This window comes from Pelmatolapia mariae, linkage group LG20 (assembly GCF_036321145.2).
Source record: "Pelmatolapia mariae isolate MD_Pm_ZW linkage group LG20, Pm_UMD_F_2, whole genome shotgun sequence".
Taxonomy (NCBI): domain Eukaryota; kingdom Metazoa; phylum Chordata; class Actinopteri; order Cichliformes; family Cichlidae; genus Pelmatolapia; species Pelmatolapia mariae.
Window position 1 is genome coordinate 38407324 of NC_086244.1, and position 19390 is coordinate 38426713.

The window sequence follows — 19390 nt, forward strand, 5'->3', positions numbered from 1 at the left end:
CTGCGATTAGGAGAAAGTTGATCGAGTAGAACTGAGAAAAACAGAGGAAAGAGAAAGGAAGAAGTTAAAAAGCTGGAGAGGAAAACAGATATGGACCAAAAGAAAAGGGAAGCAGAAGAAAAACAAAACCGTAAAGAGGGAAGTGAATAAGCGTGGAAAATAAAGGGAGCAAGCTGAGAAAGGAAAAGAAGGAAGAGGAGATAAATGAGCGGATAAGAAGGTAACAAGGTAGGAGAAAAGCGATGCAAGAAGGATGAAAAGAGAAACGAAGTGATGGGTGGAGGTCTGTTAGCAGGAAGTTTGTGCGTAAGTGTTGGCCTGGGGAGATGGAATCTGGTGCGGTGTGGTGTGTTTGTTCTGGCTTAGCGGCCACCCTCAGCAGGCCCCTTCACTGGGCACTGGGGGAGAGAGGGATGCAGAGGGCTAAAAACTGAGAAAATGGTTCTGAAAAGTCGATAACCAGTGCGCAAGCGCCAAAACGAGGTACAGCCTGCTTTGAGAAACAAAAGCACTAAAGGGTGCGGGGTGAAAATCGAGCAACTGTAGTCATAACAAATGGAAATCTGAAACAGTGTGGATCACTTCCAGGACTGCAAACTGGAAGCATTGGATGATCCCATAAGGCTTTGATTTTCTTGTTGAACTACTAAATTTACTTTATTTTTTATTCATTTTTTTGTTCCAGTAACAGCAACAATTTTATATCTTTCTTTAAACCTGTGGCATTACTCGTTGGACGTCACGTTCAAGCGATTAAAAGTATAATTTGATATTTGCATGATGATCTAATAAGAAGAGATGGAACTACTGTACTGCATTTTATTACATAATGTGAATAGTTGCACAACATTTGGTACTGTATAATCCTGGCTTGACCATATTAAAGATCCTTTCATGGTCTTTCATGTTATAGATCATAATGCAGAATTCCCCTAAATTTCCAGCGTCAGACCTAAACAGCTTACTGACACTTGCTATGGTAACAGTAATACCATCTTGTTCCCTCCTACCGACTGTCAACTTCTGCATTATGAGACTGAATTATGGACAGTGTCTGAAATGTATGAAAACTGAGCAAAGGTGTGGACAGTACAGTTTGGTCAGGTCTCATGCTTAAAATGACTCCTCACATAAAGAATATCCAGACATAAAGACAGTCACTTATTCAAAAAAATAAAGTAATTTGTAATAGTGGTGGTGGTGGTGAAATTGCCCATAGGTGTGACTGGTTGTGTTAGCCCTGCAATAGACTGTCCAAGATGTACCTGGCTGCTGAGATAGGCTCCAGCTCCCCCACGAGAAGCAAAAGAGGAGGAATGGATGGAATATATTATATATATATATTCACTGTTTACATCCATTCATCTAAAAACAAATACTTCCTTCCATATCCATCAACAGGAAGACATTTATGGAAGAGTTTTGTGAGAGGACAGATCTCAGATCTTCTTGTTCAGCCCTGTATCTAAAAAAATGACTGATGTATGAACAAGATTTTTAAGCCTTCAGATATGGCACTTTTTTTTTTTTTTTTTGACACTTTCATAGTAGCTTTAAATTTTGAGCCCTGAACGTTGACCCTGAGTTCAAACCCACACCCAAAGGAAGGGGTGTACAAATTAATGCAGGCAGTGCCTATCTTAAATGCTTTAGAATATGTCCCGAAAAGAGAATTTGATAAAATATGAAAAGAATCATTTCTCTTCCACGTGAGAGCCAAAGATATATTTGACTGGGGCTGTAAGAAGACTGTTTCGTGTTATTTAAGAATAGCAGAATGGACCACACAGTAGAAAATGTGCTGCTTCACTTGCTCTAGTTGGGGGGAGAAAAAAAGGGAAAAAAGACTCTTTTAAAATGAAACTGACCTTCACCAGCCAGAGGGAATTAAGAGAAATTAGATCCTGGCCCAGCCCAAACTCTGCCTTTTGATGCAGTGGGTTCAGAGTCAGCTTTAAAAAAGTACACAGGAAAAGATCTGAGATTCAGTCCCCTGTGGACACGGAAAAGAAACATTAATTCTTAGAGTGAGTCATACAGGAACATTGTCCAGTTAGTCATTTGATAGCCGATGTTAAACCTGAACCAGTTTCCTGCAACTTATCAAACAACGTTGTCCCTCAATTTAGCTCATTGTCTGCTCCTCTGCCTTCCTGCTGATGTCTGTGTCACACACAGGCAACACTAAGAGACTGCACTTTATTCTAAAGAAAGAACGTCTAACACAAACTCCGCAACACATAGTCACTGCGGTGACACGCCCCCTGGGTTCATGGCCAGTGTAACTTCCCCTTTGTGCACAATGAGATATACACAAGCCCTTGCCCTTTTCCTGTGTCCAAATAAACAGTCCAAAAAGGGCTCTTTCGGTGGAACATTGCCTTTTGCGTATGTGTGCTTGCACACGTGTTGTCGTACGTTATGTAAGCTTGACTATGGCCCTCAGCCCCCTTCATTAGGGCTGCTGTTCAGCCCCTGCTTCCTTTGGTCACAGTTCATTGACCTGTAGGCCCATAACAGACATGGGAATCGGATGTGTCATTCCAAGTGTGTGTGCGTTTCTGTCTCAGTGCTCCTCCAGCTGTGTAGCCAATGATATCTGGCTTCACATTTGCACATGCTTCACATTTTGTAAACACGCTCTCAAAAACGAGTTGTTTTTGTAATTACTCAGCACTCAAGGACATCTCGATCTTGTGCTGTGTTTATCCTGTGTATTGGTTTTGTCTTTGCATCCTGCGTGATATCAGTGATCTTAAAATAGGACGGGAGGTTCTCCCAGTCGTGGTTAATAAATTTAAACACCTGATTAAAATGTGGGACTTTTTTGGGCAGTTGCATGTTCTTTCACAAGAATACCGAGTTGGTTTGTTGTTGATTAACGATCCAAAGTCCTGTTGACATTATTTCTTCTCTAAGATTGCAAAACAGTTTTGCCTCAATCTCATCACACAGCTATGGTCAGAGACCCCTTCTCATCATAATGAAACCTTTCTGAGGCACAGCTGAGTTTCAGTTTTATTTCTCATAAGTAATTGACCACAACGTCGGCTGAGGAGCGTGATGGCTCGGCAATAACAACCGTTGCTGTTCCAGCCTGCCTGGTGGTAATAAGGAGAATAGATTATGTGCTGGATGATCCTTGATAATAAAGTGGACTCACACAGGGACCGTGGAGGGAGATGTTCTTATAATAGCAGGAAGGCTCTGTTGGTAGATTTATCCCTATACCAAAATGTGATGTAGTCTGTCAGCAGGCTCTCGCTCGTACCTCTTTAGCATGCTTTAGTTTTTCAGTCTAGCTTTTCTGTTTGTTTGTTTAGTTATAGCCATTAAATAATGTACTAAGCTGCTTGCTCACTAGTTAACATCCAGTCGTAAAAAATGTTACTAAATTAGTGAAAAGCAAGAATTTGATCACCTTAGCAGGTCATCTACTGATCGAAAGGTTGGTGGTTCAATTCCTGGCTTCACCTAGTCTGTATGCCAAATATCCTTGGGGAAGATACAAATTGCTCCCCGATGCATCCATGGAAGTGTGAATGTTAGTTAGAAAGCACTAAGAAAATGTGCTTGTGTGAATGGGTGAATGCACAAGTTATAAAGTATAAAGCACAGTGCTCAGAAGAGTAGAAAAGCACTATATAAGAACCAGTCCATTTACCATTTAACAACTCACCTCACAATTAACAAACTATAAATGTATAAAATCAATGTCAAAAAAATGTTTAGAGACATAAAAACAAAATTAGTAAATTATAGAAACTTATTAATAAATAGATCCTCATTCATACCTGTTAGAAATAAACTCTTTAAATGGAATATCCAGAATACCTCTCTCTTGTTCCTGATAAAATTGATATTACCACCTCTTTGACTGGGCTTAACGGCTTTAATACCTATAAAGAATAAAGATGAGCTACAGTGTTTTTCATTAAAATGTCTTGCAACAGGCCTGGTTAAATCATTCCTTTAAATAGAACTTCTGTATTGTTTATTTCCTTCTTTGAGAGGACACAATGTTTCTCCTATATATATATTTTAGTAATAAAGCTTTCTACATAAATAATCTTGCCACTTATAGGGTCTTTAGATGATTTTACATTTTAAGTGTATTGGTAATTTATGCAAGACCCAAATTCAAAATTACCTTGTAGGCTATGTAGGTTATATCACGGTTGTTGTTGGGCAGTCATGTAAAGCTCTAACAACCCTAACATTTTACCTTTTTTCATAAGTTGGTGTTTCGTGATGGTTCTTTAAACACCCCTTTTAAATCTGTAATGAGTCAGTCCAGACCCTTTAACCAGTCAGCAAGCATCATCCCCTTGAATGCTGATTGGTCAGCCTATTTATGCGTTAATGGGTGATTGGTTTATTTGATTTTTTTCTAGAGTATACTTTTTTATTTTTAACACAAACTGTTCTTTCCACCAGTTCTTTATCTTTCTCCATGTACCTTGGAAGTAGGTGAAGTTGTGCCAGAAACCTTTGGATATATACCTGCTGCCCAGTCTGCGAGTCAGCCCTAAACCAATCGAGGCACGGACTCAGCACCTCAGACTCATTGGTGTGATCCTCAAGCTATTCCTGAACTATTTCTGCTTTGTGGCAGACCAGATCATCACACAGGCAACTTTCTTCCTTTGCATTAGTTCGGATGCCCACGTGCCCATTGATGAAGCCTTTAGTGGTGGACAGGTTGCAGCATGGACTGGTCTACAGCTATGCAGCCACATATGCAACAAACTGTGATACACTGTATAATCTGATGCCTTTTTATCAGAACTAGCATTTTTAATTTTTATTTTTTCAGCATTTTGAGCTACAGTAGCTCAAATCGGACCACGTGTGCCAACCGTAGTGAGCCTTGGCCTCCCGTCACCCTGTTATTGGTTTACCAATGTTCCTTCGTTGGACCACTTGTGATATATACTAAACACTGCAGTCAGTGACCACTGCTCAGATCCTTACATTTGTCTGTTTTTCCTGCTTCTAAGACATCAACATTGAGGACAAAGTGCTTACTTGCTCCCTATTATATCCCACCCACTAACAAGTGCCATGATGAAGAGATAATCAGTGTTAGTCATGTCGTCTGTCAGCGGCCATAATGTTGTGTTTGATCAGTATATAACTGACTGTGAGAATGTTAAATAGGATTTTAATTGTGTGGATCTTGAGTGTGATGCATGTTACATCTTCTCGAGTACAATTTTAATACTTTTCACAAACCTTCATTATGTCTTTGTTTGTAATTTGCAAAAACCAAAATGGAAATGTAAGTGTAGCGCTTGATGGGCAGCATAGCCTTGCAGTCATGGGACTAATCATGTCGCAGCTTAATCTTCATATTAAATACAGATGCTGTGTATGAGTGGACTGTATCATCGTAAACCTTCCAGCTTCTACTTAATGGCTTCTCAGTTTAATTTGTGGATTTTCCTCCCTATCATCTTGTTTTAGGAAGCAATTGCTTCCCACGTCCGACCTCATCACTCTGTCCTGAAGCGAAAAGGATGTTTAGTTTTGTTGCTTTTTTATCCTGTGTGTGTGTGTGTGTGTGTGTGTGTGTGTGTGTGTGTGTGTGTGTGTGTGTGTGTGTGTGTGTGTGTGTCATTCATGTATTCAGATGTGTCTGCATTTGTGTGTTCTAGGTGACCTCTGCATGCATCCCAGCTCCCTCCAATGATCTGGTAAGTCCCCTCCATTTCCTCATTTCTTTTCCTCAAAAGAAACTTTTCCCACCCTGTCTGTCCATAGTTAGGAGGCATGGCTCCCCAAAACCACTGTATGGTTTCCTCTTGCTGAATTCCTTTTGGGAAGCCGAGCCCTCAGCCCAGTTAGTGCTCATTCCTCGAGCTCTGTGGGATTTCAGTCCACAAGAGGAAAACAAAAAAGAGTTGATGTAGGAAGTAGTAATGTTTACCCATTAGGGAGTCTGTTTGTTTAATTAACTCTCCTTTCCTTCCTCTGTATTGCCTCCTCTTCTCTCCCCTTTCTCCCCACTCTCACCTCCTTTCAACCTCCTCCCTTTGCCCCACTTCTTCTCGCCTTCGTTCACTTCACCTTCATCCTATCACCGCTCCTTCCTCACATCCAGCAGCGTAGAGGGACGGCTCCTTCTCGACACATCCAGCACCTGGTGAGCATACTTTGACCTCCATGCTCTCTCCTCGTCCTCCTCATAACCCTCATGCTTTTTCTCTCTGTATCTTCCCCCTTTTTCTCTCTGTATCTTCCCCCTTTTTCCTACACGCCGCCAGTATCAAGCTGTCTGTCTGGGCAATGTCCAAACCTGTCAAGGAATAAAAAGTTTGTGGCTTCACTCATTTTGATTTATGACATACTAAACAAACCGAAGAGAGAGCGATGGCAGATTTGAACAGCAGTAACTCCTAAAGGCTGCATCATTTACTAAAGGCCATGAAGTATAATGTAATTGAGCTCAAAGTGATTTATCCCTTAAAGAACTAGTGTGTTGGGCAGATTTAACCTACTTCTTCATCGTGACATATTTTAGCTTTGTAAATGTGCAAACAAAGGATCAAAGTGCCTCAGAACAAGAAAGGGTTAATAATAATCTGCAGATTAGATTTTTTTAAATTCATCCCATAGACTGTAAATAAAACGTGGTAATACCTTCCAGGTTTAAAGTGCCTTAAACCTAAAGAGCGATCAAGGGGCTTTGGTGTCAAGAAGAAGTCTGGTTCTAGAGAAACCCGTGGCAACATATTATATGTAATGTATAAAACATTATGTTTATTTTGTAACATTATTGGTCAAAATTATAGACACAAAGGACTACCCTAGTGTCCATTTTTCCCATATAGATCCAACTGTCACCTGTCAGCTGAATTTACAAAGCACAAAAATGCTCAATTTTAAGGTTCACAGCAACAAAACCTCTCACTAACCAATGGCTGAAATCACTGTGGTTGTGACCATCTTTTATGTACAGTCTATGTTCTGGAGATGTTTGCTTTAGGCTGAAATCTTGAAGGAGGATCGTGGTTCTACAACTTTAATGCCATACCTTTGCTCTCTGCCGTTTTATCTCAGTGTAAATTATATCTCCAGTGTAACATTAAAACAATGCACAGGTCAATGCGATGACATGATTTGACATCTTAATTTACTATAATTTACTTAACTTACTGTGTAGAAGATAGACTAGAGAGTGTCCAGTTTACTGTGAGTTCAGAAGAGATGAACAAGCTTCCAAAGGAGGCCTGAAAGGCAAACTTCAGGGACTTGAGGGTAGTCCATATCCAATGTGGACAGATAAGTAACTTGCTCATTTGTTATCATTATCAAAAAGGGCCCAAAGTACATCATTAAAGTGGTAATGAGGTATAGATGAGCTTTGACTGAGTCTTACTGCATATTTGTTTTTCTACAGGGATCCACCAAATCTTTAACCTACACCAAACAGAGAAACACCCTGCCAAGGTAACACCATTTCATTCATTTTCCATGTTGGCGAAGTTTCTACAGAAATCATTAAATACAAATGCAAATAATGTCTCTACACTGGCACAACGCTCGCTTGCTCTGAAACTTGCACCATCTTATACCTGTTCCTTAGACAAATGTTTTTATTGCGTGACCTGCTTGTGAAGCACTATCCAGTTTCTCTCTTCCTTGATGGTTTCTCTCCATTCATCCAGTTAGGAGCTTCTTCAGAGTGGGTCTGAGGGTCTGTGCTGAGCTACCACAAACAACCCACTGACCCCTGCTGTCTCTTTTTGGTTCCTCCAGGAGTTTCAGCGTGGACCGTGTGATGGAGCGAGTGATGGAACGAAACTACGACTTTGACCTGACCTACATCACCGAGAGGATCATCTCCGTCTTCTTCCCTCCGAAGCTGGAAGAGCAGAGATACCGGCTGAACCTGAAGGAGGTGGCTGCCATGCTCAAGTCCAAACACCAGGAAAAGTTTCTGGTGAGTGAAGAGAAATGCAATACACTCATCAGCCGAGTTATACAGTAAGTACAGAAGCCTTTGCAAGACATTGTTTACCCCTGGGAGCATTCAGCTAAATACATTTGAAGCATTGTTGCACAATACACTTTGGCATATAGCCACAGGAAGCGGTAAAATAGAAACCCACAAATAAGCAGTCTGTTTGTTTTTTTTCTGTCACACCCATAATAAAATAATAGTGATGACAGCTTGTTACTGTGATGCAGTGTAGTGATGATATAAAAAAAACAAACCTTTCTGTTTTCAGCTCCTGAATCTTTCTGAAAGGCGCCACGATATCACCCGACTGAACCCAAAGGTAGGACTTCCTGTAAGTCTTCATGTTAAGAATTCACTTCACAAACTTTCATTTAATCTGCTTCTCCCGTCTCCACCCACCATCAGGTCCACGACTTTGGCTGGCCAGACCTCCACGCCCCACCGCTGGATAAGATCTGTGCCATATGCAAGGCCATGGAGAACTGGTTGAACTCTGACCCCCAGCACGTGGTGGTCTTACACTGCAAGGTCAGACTTTAGGGGCCCTCTGAGGTTTCTCAGATGGACATCACACAGTTTCCCAGGCTTTAAAACGGGCACATGCGACGTGTCTGTAATGACTGATGTTTCCCAACAAGCTTGCAAAGTGTCAGAATACACAGGGCATCACTGTTTGTTGTGTATGGGGCTGCATAGCTGCAGACCAGACAGGGTCTGTGTGCTGACCCCTGTCCACCTCAGAAAGCACAACAATGGACACGTGAGCATCAGAACTTATGTATCATTACAGCATGTGGAGTAGAAGTCCAGCCCATTCATCAGACCAGCCCACCTTCTTCCATTGGAGCAATGGAAGAAGGTGGGCTGGTCTGATGAATCACATTTCTTTGACATCAGCGTGGATGCTCAGGTGTGTCACTTATCTGGTGATCACAAGGCACCAGGATGCATTATGGGAAGAAAGCAAGCTGGTGGAGGCAGTGTGATGCTTTGGGTTATGTTCCAGGGGAAACATTGGGTCTTACCATCCGTGTGCACCACATTTATAAATCAGCGGCATTTGTGAATTCTAAAATCTCAACCAGCAGCTAATAATTAAAATTCAGCAAATTAATTTAATGAATAAAAGGAAAACGTTTTCTACTGAAGTGTACCATTCTAGAAGTGTGAAGTAGTATAAAGATGAAATAGTGAAGTGAAGCATATCCAAATTATACTTAGCAGTATCGGATCCCAACACTACCAGATGCCTGAAACAAGCCTGTGAAACTGTGTGCAGCAATATTATAGAAACAAATGGCTAGCTGACCTTTGGGCATGTGACGTTACAGTTTAGTATTTCTCTTGCTTGCTTGTGCATGTTTAATCAGCCATAATTGCTCCGTAAAGAACGCTTTATTAGATACTGCTGTTCACACAACTTGACTAAAACCAAAATTGCAGAGTGCACCATATAATTCAATAAGCTCCTTCCACCCATGGTAAAAAAAAAAAAAATTAACCATGCAATTGAGATCAAACTCTGTCATCCTGACATTTAACTTCCACGCCTTTGCACATCGTTCAGAGACTCTTTTCCATCGTCCAATCAGAAGAGAGGTGGTGATTTGAACGCTTGGACCATTACTGAACAGTCACCAGCTAATGCTGGTGGTGTCTGAGCTCCCAGACCTCGTCTAGATGTTTTATTTATTGGTTTTGGTCAGGAGAATTGAAATCCTAAAACCAGACTACTTCTGTGGTCTGCCAACTTTCCAGAACATTCCAGCTACAAGCAATCCTTTGCCAGCTGCAGATCACGCCAGGGACGTGAATAAACAAGTTGTTGTCAATGAAACGTCCTCCGCTGAGAGATCTACTGTGCAAAACAAGCTTTAATTTGTGCTCAGCGCGTGGAGGTGCAGCCTCCCTACTGGGATCTGGAAGGGTCACTTCAGGAATTCGGAGCTGGAATGTCTTTGGAATGTGTCAGGGAGTAAAGAGCAACCAGTGTGAAAAAAACACCACAGGGAGCTTTTTAATTTGAAGTCAAGCAGCCTTTTTCACATCTCGCCATGACACTCCCATGTGTCCTGCTCTCCTGCTTTGCTGCTTTTTTTTTTTTTTTTAGTATGAAAAATCAGTTAAAACCATCTGGTCTTATAAAGCGTGAAAATCAGCTGTCCACAACACCTGAGGGTGAGATCAGCACATCATCATCATTTCTTTGTCCTCTCCTCTTCCTCTTACAGGGTAACAAAGGTAAAACAGGCGTCATTATCGCAGCCTACATGCACTACAGCAAGATCTCTGCAGGGTGAGTATGTGTTTGTTAATGTCAGAGACAATCAGAGCAATCAATCAGAGTATCTGCACATTTAATGTGTTAAAGACTGTCTGGGGCAATAACCTGTTTACCTTCAGTTCCCAAAAGCAAACAAACACCGTTAAAACAGTCTAAAAGTGGTCAGTGTAGCTGTGCTCCTAGATGTTCCAATCAAGAGTGCTGTCCTGGCTTCCATTTGGAGGGAAATATATCATGTGCAGGAGCCGCAATGACTGATACGCTCCGCTGCATGAAACACTTGCTTTGTTTTGGTTGTTTTGTTTTACCTTTAGGATGTTGTGGCCCAGACTGGGGTGATCCAGTATTGTGATTGTGACAGATTACCCTCACGATTTGATATTATTACAATGTTTAACATTATTGCAAGTATTGCAGTATTGCTATTTATAACCTTTATTCAACTGTAAATTATAAAACCTAAAACATGCCATAAATCTTGCCATAAGTCGGAGTCCGTCTGCTACTGGTCTGCTATCAGTCTGCAATTGAATGGGAATAAGCTGGCTATTACATGCACTCTGTTTGTGATGATACAGCAATTAACTGTGATAAATGGTTGAAAATCACATATATTATGTTGTTTACATGGACAGAAAGTCACATTTAATTATCACATTTGTGCTCTTCATCCTTCCCGTTTTCTAAGAATATAACAGAAAACAACCAGCTGACAGCCGGTTAAAGTCGAGTCCCCTCGAGTTGTGCTCGTAATGTCTCTGAGCAACTGCAGTCAGTCCACGTTTGCTCGACTAACATTATCTGAGGGTTTTGGTGCCCACTGGTTCATATTATTCTAAGAATATTTTAATCTATTCAATTAAATGTCAATATTTGGTACCGCTATCGATATAAAATCGCAACATAAAATATCGCAATACTTTGCCGTATCGTTCTTTGTTTGGGCTCAGGTATAATAGACTGCAGCGCATGCAGTGGAGGCTTGTACCCAACAAGCAATATTATCGGAGCATCGATGCATCAGCACTTGAAGTTTGAAGCAACAAGCAAAAACATGTTCAGCTTAAATTCAGCTACTCAAACATGCATAACCTAAAATGCTTTTAAACATATTCCAGCAGTGAGGCTGATGTGTGCAGGTTCATGTACGTGCAGGACAAAGATTTCCATTCAGACTTTGTTGATAAGTCATTTGATAAATGAAGCCCTCCGGATTTTGCACAGGAACAGTGGAAACTGGTTTATCCTGTGGCCAATGCCAGCTGTATTCTCTCCATGTACTTTCTGGCATCTAGAGAGTCTGGTGCAAGTCCCATGATGGAAATTGTTGGCTAAAAGTGTGTGTGTGTGTGTGTGTGTGTGTGTGTGTGTGTGTGTGTGTGTGTGTGTGTGTGTGTGTGTGTGTGTGTGTGTGTGTGTGTGTGTGTGTGTGTGTGTGTGTGTGTTTGTATTTGTGCATTCATCTACAGGGCGGACCAGGCTCTCAGTACTCTTGCCATGAGGAAGTTCTGTGAAGATAAGGTGTCCTCGTCCCTCCAGCCGTCCCAAAACAGGTAGAGGCCACGGGATCTGAGTGGAAAATGAGAGGGTGTGGGGGTGGGCAGCAGTAGTGAGTGTGGGTTTCCCACGTCATACTAAAGTTATTAAATGCATCATCCTTCCATCCTCTAGGGGAAAGAAATGTATTTTAGGATTCTGGATTGGATTTATAGCTCAACAAATAATATAATGAATCAGAGCTCCATATCATTTAGCTGGCTCAGCTTCTGGCTCCCTGTCAGAGTTATGGTCATTTAAATAGAACAACACAGCTATTGTCAATCTTGTTAGTAATAATCATGCTTTTCCTAGTATGAAAATGATTTTAAAAGGCGAAATGAAAGGATGAAAGAAAGATGGAGCTTGTAAATTGAATAAAAAAGTGAATTTGGCTCCTTAGATGGAATATAATCCTTTCCCTTTGACATGGAATAGTAAGTACGTTTACCCAAGACACTTTAAAGGGGACCTCATTTGTTTTTCCTTATTTTCTGCCAAATATCTAATTTTACAGTGTTGGATGTTAATAATAATTACATCCCAAAATACTCAAATAATCCTGTATAAAATGAATCCCTATGAGCAAAGATCTCAGGGTTCAGATTGCCCTGAATACTGGCTTCTGCTGATGCGATGAGCTGACACTTTTACATGGTTATCTGCAGCATGCACAGAGCACCCGCCTACCAAGCACCAGGTGCAGCTCTTCAGGAAGCTTACGTTTAGAAGAAAGTGGAATTTGAAGGCGGGTGTTTTTTAAAGATACAGGAGCTAAAAGGGGATATTTCACTGAGAGGGAGAATCCATGGGTTTCAGGAAGGTCCAACCAGCATAAGATATAGAAGTGTGAATCATTTAGAGGTACTCTACCAAAACTCTACATATGTCCCCTTTAATAAAATGTTAATACTTCAGGAAAGAGTTTAGCATTTTCTGACTTATCTTTATGTGTATATAACATGTATTTCTGTATGCTTACAAAAAGAAACTAGAGCCAGAAGTTGTGTAGGGCGCAATCCGCCATGACAGGAAGACTTTAAACAGAGGGAACATTTCATACTTATAATCAACAAACTGTCCATACACATGCTGTAACTGGATTTAAGGTGGTTTTCTGATGTTGTGCAGTATGTCTTACTTCAGAAAATGAAAAATGTATCACTCCCAGTCATTTTTACCTTCAATTATATAAACAGATTCAATTTGAGGTCAGCACAGTACCACAATAATTTTATTTTGTCTGCAAAATTCTTATTGAATTAGTTTCCTTTCATATTTGTCACCTGGTTGCCCGCTTCTTTTGGAGAACTGCTGAGTTAAACTCTTTGCCTGCTGAGTGTGCAGCTTCACACATAGATACTTTTAAAAGAAACTCACGTCTTACTACGATTAAAGGCCAACACAGAGCTCAAGGAAATGACAACTGATTCAGGATTATGAATCACTTCCAGCTGTGTTGGAGACAAGAAGACAGATGGGAAATGGAAACGTGGAGTCCACACAGCCGGCGTTAGATATTTCTTGCTGCTTTCTTACCTGGCTCTCCACTGTTGGGGGCTGTCTGACAGCAGCATGGCTCAGCGGCTGTTTTACATTTATCATTTGTCCTCAGAGGTGGTAAATGTAATTTTCCATAATAAGAACTTCTCATAATCCCTCTTTATATTCCAGGTATATATATTACTTTGGAGGCCTTCTGTCTGGGGCGATCAAGATGAACAGCAGCCCTCTCTTCCTTCATCAAGTACTCATCCCGTCGCTCCCCAACTTCCAGGGGGAAGGAGGTGTGTTGCTGACTTTTTGGCCAAATCACCGAATCAAAAATGTATTTCTGCCTGTTCTTAACCCCAAATCTCTCTCTCATACTCGGTGTGGAATTTTGATTCTGCATTTTGAAGCTTCAGTTTGAACAGTTTGAGCACTGCTGTGTATTTATATAAAAAAGGCATGTTATATGTCAAAGAAATCCATTAAAATGCTTGAAAAGGTGTCAACAGAGCAAACGTAGTCGAGAGGTCCAGTTCAGCAAAGCCTAACATCAAAGCCAAAACAAAATCCAACTGGATTATTATAAAATACTAAATGTATATTTGTTTAGCTGAGGAGATCCAAATCGTTGCTGTAGTTGTGTTCGTTTTATGGTCGAAGTCAGGCATTTTAACATGGTAGTCAATGGGGATGGCCTCAAGTGGCCATTAGAGGAACTGCAGTTCACCCCTCAGGGTGTACCCCGCCTCAGCTGCGCTTTTCTCACTTGCTAAAATGCAAGTGAGAAAAGTGTAAACAGACTTGAGGTATCTAATCTCCTGTCTGATTATCTCCAGTCCGTCCTCACTCTGCTTCCTTACGCAGATAAAATGCACATGCGGCACCGTGTTTTTCTTGGCTAGGTGCTGGGACAGTGTTATTGAATGCAGATGACATGCATGGTCACATACAGCCTCTACCCACACACTTTAATCTGATGATCGAGTCCACGAGGAGTCAGCGCATTCCTGTCTTCGTGCTGTTAGTGCCTGCCATGTCTAAAATCTCTCTCTCCTCTTTCCAGGTTACTACCCCTTCTTGAAAATCTACCAGTCCATGCAGTTGGTCTACACTTCAGGCATATAGTGAGTCTATCTTTCTGTCGTGAGGCCAACTGATAGCCCGGATAAGCTGAATGTATTTGTTTGCTCTGGGGTGTTTTCTTTCATGCACTGAAGTTTCAGCATCATCGCAGAGTAATTAAAGAGACGGGAGTAAAGGGATGCGTTTCTTCTCCTTTACTCCACCTCCTATCATGTTTTCATTTTTACCTCAAGGCTTTTTCCAGTTTTAAAAGTGTTGAGAGAACACGGTCACAGATTGTGGTAGTATAAAACAAGTGTAAACAATCGATCTTTCACACTCCTTACACCCCCATGCTTTCCGTGGATACGTAACAGGCTCGTTTGTGTACCCTTTATTGTCCACAGTGACCTTCAAGGCACTGGAGGCAGAAGACTGTGTGTGACCATTGAACCAGCACTGCTGCTAAAGGGTGACATCATGGTGAGTCATATGGGAAGGAAATGACAACCAGAAGCCCCCAGTTATGGGTGGGGGTGGAATTATGACTAAATGACTTAATTTATGCTCAACAAACATGAAACAACTGTGGTAAAATCTCTAAAATATACATTTTGGTCTGGAAAAGTTTCTTTTCCCCTTTGTTAACTCGGAGTCATAATTTGTTTTGTGCACTCAGCCATTTCCAAAGTTGTAGGTGTCACTCATGTGGAACACAAATCCCTTTATTTACTGCGCCAAGCTGTCATTATCCCACATGCACTTTATTCTGCGGCTCTTTTTCCTCACTCTCTGCTGCCCTCTGCAGGTCAAGTGCTACCACAGGCGAGCTCAAAGTGCTGACAGAGACACCGTGTTCAGACTGCAGTTCCACACCTGCACCATCCACGGATCCCAGCTGTGGTTTGGCAAAGGGGAGCTGGACGAAGCGTGTACTGGTGCGTCACTCTGGACCACTCTGGGAAATTCGTTGGCGGTGTTAATTTAATGATTATTAATGATTAGCATTTAAATACAGCACTCTGATTACAGTTCTAAGAAGGTTACCATAACAACTCAAAGGAACCTGTTTCAAAACCCTGATTATGACAGCTACATGTAGTATGTACAGTTCAGTAAAAGTGCATGCACTCTAAATTTTAAGCTAATTAAAGCAAAATGACAATTCCACAGTTGTTCAAGAATTTTCATTTTAAAAGATGTTGTTTATCTGGACTATGCAGCCTATTCTGCCACAAAACTAGCTGCACATTAAAATGAAGCTTACTTTTCTTCGCTTTGAGGTTGTGCTCAAAGAAAGACATTTTGCTGTAGCTGCATGCCTGTTTTTCAGTTCAGTGACTTTACAGTCCACATTATTAAAATTTAGGTGGCATATTTTAAAATTATTGATTCAAGAATGAAGATGTTAAATAGAAATCGTGACAAATGGATCCACAGATTTCTGTACAGTCAGTTTTGCTTGGCTTCATTTGACTGAATTTGATCAGGATCACATTTCTTTGGTGTTTTGTGTTTGGTAGCTTGTAAGCTTGCAAGTGCCCATGCACACTGTGTAGAGCACTGCCTGATGGGCCAAAGTTTGAGAAACTGAATTGATAAGTAGAAAATTTGCAGGTATTATATTATATTATATTGATAATAGCAAAAGAGCCAATAATATGCAGTGTCAGCTGACAGCCCAAAAATCCCTGTTATCCAATATGTACATTCGGCCTTTTCCCTTGCACACAGACATTTCTGTGCATTTTGATGATGTTATGTACTGTAGATGATGACATTTTCACTGATTTCAGTTTTATGTTGAGAAACGTTATTCTAAAAAAGTCCCATAGTTTGTAGACAGTGCTTTCCAAATTGTTGAACCACTGCCAGCTTTACTTTTGAGAAACTCTGCCTCTCTAAGAAGCTCTTGTTATACCCATTCATGTTACTGTCATGTTGCCAGTTAACCTAGTTAGTTGCTAAGAGTTCCTCCAGGTGTGTTTTACGCTCCATATGAGTTTATGAGATTTCAGCATCCCAACTTTTTGGAATTAGCATAGTATAAAAATAATCTCACTTTAAACATTCAAAAACAAATGATAAAGCTCCCTAAATGCCCGATTTTGCTTCTGTGGATACTTTAAAATTGTCACTCTGGCACGACTTGTTAGTGGTGGTTGGATAATCACCACTTACAACTAACTGACATAATAGCAGCTCTTTGAATTGGCATTGTGGGAATATATTCACAGCGGTTTGGCTTCTTAATGTCATGGTTAAATAAATCCCACAATAGTAGTAGCTTAATCCCCATTGATGACATTATAGCAGCTCGCTGGAGGAGAGGGTAGTGAGCGTGAGCTGTGCTATACCGTACATCGCCAAATATCCCACAGAGAGATTGAATGATATCTAATAAGTGCTTATCTGCTGCTTAAGCCCATAATGAATATGCTCATTACTTCATTTCCTCATCGTTTTTTTTCCCCCTGAAATGACAGAATATGTGTGGAAGCATGTTCTTAAAGCTCTGTGGCAGTCGATCCGTTACACATAAACACATGACTGTGGGTAAATACAACTCCAAACACATCTGTGAAACGTATTAGTGTATTTGATATCCTGAAGCAGCAGTTTGTTTCCTTCAGATATACTCTACGTGTCTCAAAAGCACCAGTATGCTTTCATGAATCTGGATCTCATGTGGAGATTACGCCGATATTTGTAGACTGTGGGTATGGGTGGGTATATTTCTTGAGCTAGGAACAAAAATATTTATCCTGATCGCGGGGAATATCCTTTTTCCTTCTCCCCAGATGAGCGTTTCCCATCTGATGCCACAGTGGAGTTTGTCTTCTCCTCCGGACCAGAGCGGATCAAAGGTTAGTTCAGTTTCTTCTGGGAGGGAGGAATGCACGCTGATCTGTCAGATAATAATAAATAATGAAGCCTCCCACAGTCCAAAGACATGCAGTTGGTGGGGTTAAGTTAACTGGTGATTCTAAATTGCCCGTAGGTGTGACTGTGAGTATGAATGGTTGTTTGTTTGTTAGCCCTGTGCTGGGATAGGTTCCTACAAAAAGGAAAAAATGTTTTGATTATAATTTAAGGAACAGAACTACACGGTAATATGTGTCTTCTCAGGCCGTGAATACCACAAGAATGACCCGGCTGTCACAGTGGACTACAACACCGCTGACCCCGTGGTTCGCTGGGATTCCTATGAGAATTTTAACCAGCGATACCAGGATAGCCTGGAAGGTAACCAATGTCTTCATAGTCGTCACGGTGGAGCGGTAGAAGCCTTTAACAGCAGCACTCATGGTGCTAGCCATTATTAAGACAGAGTTCAAGTATACTTAAGTCTACTAAAGCTCCAACAGTAGCTGATGTTTATTGTGAGATTAAAAACTAAGTTTATCTATTATTGCGTCGTAGATATTGCCCACACCAGAGGTCCTCTGGATGGTAGCCTCTACGCTCAGATAAAGAAGCGGCGAGGTCCAGGCTGTGGTTCTCTCACCTCAGCCAACGGCAGCATCGCAGCGGGAGTAGCTGCAGAAGACAGGCCCGATCACCGCATCACCCAAGGCTCTGACTCCGGCCTTTCAGCACATTCCCTCCATTTGAACCAGCCTTCTATCCATCCAGACCATCAGGAGGAGTCCAACCGTCCACCGCCGCCCACCAGACAGGAAAGGGAGGAGCTCGAACGTCTTCTCGGAGGCATCGAGGGAAGTCGAGATGGAGAGCGAGAGACCGCCATTTTGGATGATGGAGATTCTATTCAGTCTGAGAGAACGGGGACGCTGAGGCTCAGTCGGTCATGTTCCTGCCGGGATGGTTACCGGTCGCAGCGCTGTGCAGAGCCAGGATGCGACCGCACCCTTCTCATGCCTAATGGCTACTGCCTCGATCGGGCTCCAGGGACCAACGGTCACCACGGGGCTCCTCCTTCGGCTAGCCCCAACCCCGCTGCTCCACCATCACACATGGATCTGTGCCAACACTATAGCCCCCACTCCCACCAGTCCCTCCCACCTCCAGATCTGGTGTGGGACCGTCAGAGTGGCTCGCCGCACTACCTGCACCGCTCCTGCTCGGAGGCTCCGTCGTCGCGTCATATCTGTCCTTACCCATCAGCAGACCTTACCCCTCACACTCACAACCACCCCCATCACCACCCTATGTCTGCCCCAGGTCGCCTTTGCTATCGGGAAGATGAGTACACACCCTATCACCACCCTCCTCCACCTCACAGCCACCACCATCCCCACCCGCACCAGAAACCAGCCACCAGCCCTACTTACCATGACATCATGCTAATGGATGGTCTGCCGCCCCCTGGCTGTCCCTGCAGAGACTGCAGCATGAGGAGAGAGGACTCGGCGGCCTATCACACCCTCAGGATGGAGCGTGGCGACAGCTTCCATTGGGACAGAGAGGCGGAGCTTCATCAGAGGGAGGTGGGGCTTAGGAGAACCAGGGAGGAGTTACCCAGGGGGTCAGAGCTCCACTGGGAGAGGGACCCAGGGCTGAGACGAGGCAGAGAACTGTCCCTTCACTGGGAGCGAGACAGGGAGGCGGAGCTGCAGTGGGAGAGGGACAGAGAGGCTGAATATTGGCACAGGAGAGCCACCGTAGCCTCCTATGGCCCACAGGGCCAAGATCTTCTAGCCTTTACCTTTGACCCCTTGCCATCAGGTCACCCAGCTTATCCAGAGGCATCGAGGTCCCACGCTCATTCCCACCTGGACATGAAGTACAGCAGCAGCAGCAGCGGTTACCAGACACCACGTCAGGTGTGCCCCTGCTCACCTTACCAACCCTCGCCGTCTGAAAGCAGGGGCTACGCTTCAGGCTACCAGTCCGAGTCCACGTCCCCGCTGCCTCCTGCTTCCGCTGTGATGGGCCACTGCGGCCATAGCAGCGGACCAGCAGAGCATAACCACAACCACCATCATCACCATCCAGACTCACAGCAGTCATACAGCTCTGACTCACACACTGGTGAGTCACATTAAAACAAAAACACTCAGTAATGTGGGAATAATGAGGAACAGCAT

At 42.5% G+C, this 19390-nt stretch overlaps 1 protein-coding gene across 5 annotated transcripts in view; it reads left to right on the forward strand.

The window, feature by feature from the left end:
- Positions 1–19390, forward strand: part of tns2a (tensin 2a) — a 67486-nt gene that overhangs the window by 39654 nt on the left and 8442 nt on the right. For 4 of the 5 annotated variants that reach the window (XM_063465447.1, XM_063465448.1, XM_063465450.1 and 1 more), the window contains exons 4-18: positions 5658–5696; positions 6104–6145; positions 7403–7452; positions 7762–7945; positions 8235–8285; positions 8372–8494; positions 10198–10262; positions 11720–11803; positions 13461–13573; positions 14341–14401; positions 14747–14822; positions 15148–15277; positions 17141–17206; positions 17469–17585; positions 17763–19334. In XM_063465447.1, the coding sequence (XP_063321517.1) occupies positions 5658–5696; positions 6104–6145; positions 7403–7452; positions 7762–7945; positions 8235–8285; positions 8372–8494; positions 10198–10262; positions 11720–11803; positions 13461–13573; positions 14341–14401; positions 14747–14822; positions 15148–15277; positions 17141–17206; positions 17469–17585; positions 17763–19334 (2773 nt within the window). The remainder of the gene's footprint in view (positions 1–5657; positions 5697–6103; positions 6146–7402; positions 7453–7761; positions 7946–8234; positions 8286–8371; positions 8495–10197; positions 10263–11719; positions 11804–13460; positions 13574–14340; positions 14402–14746; positions 14823–15147; positions 15278–17140; positions 17207–17468; positions 17586–17762; positions 19335–19390) is intronic. The other variant, XM_063465449.1, reaches the window with a different exon arrangement.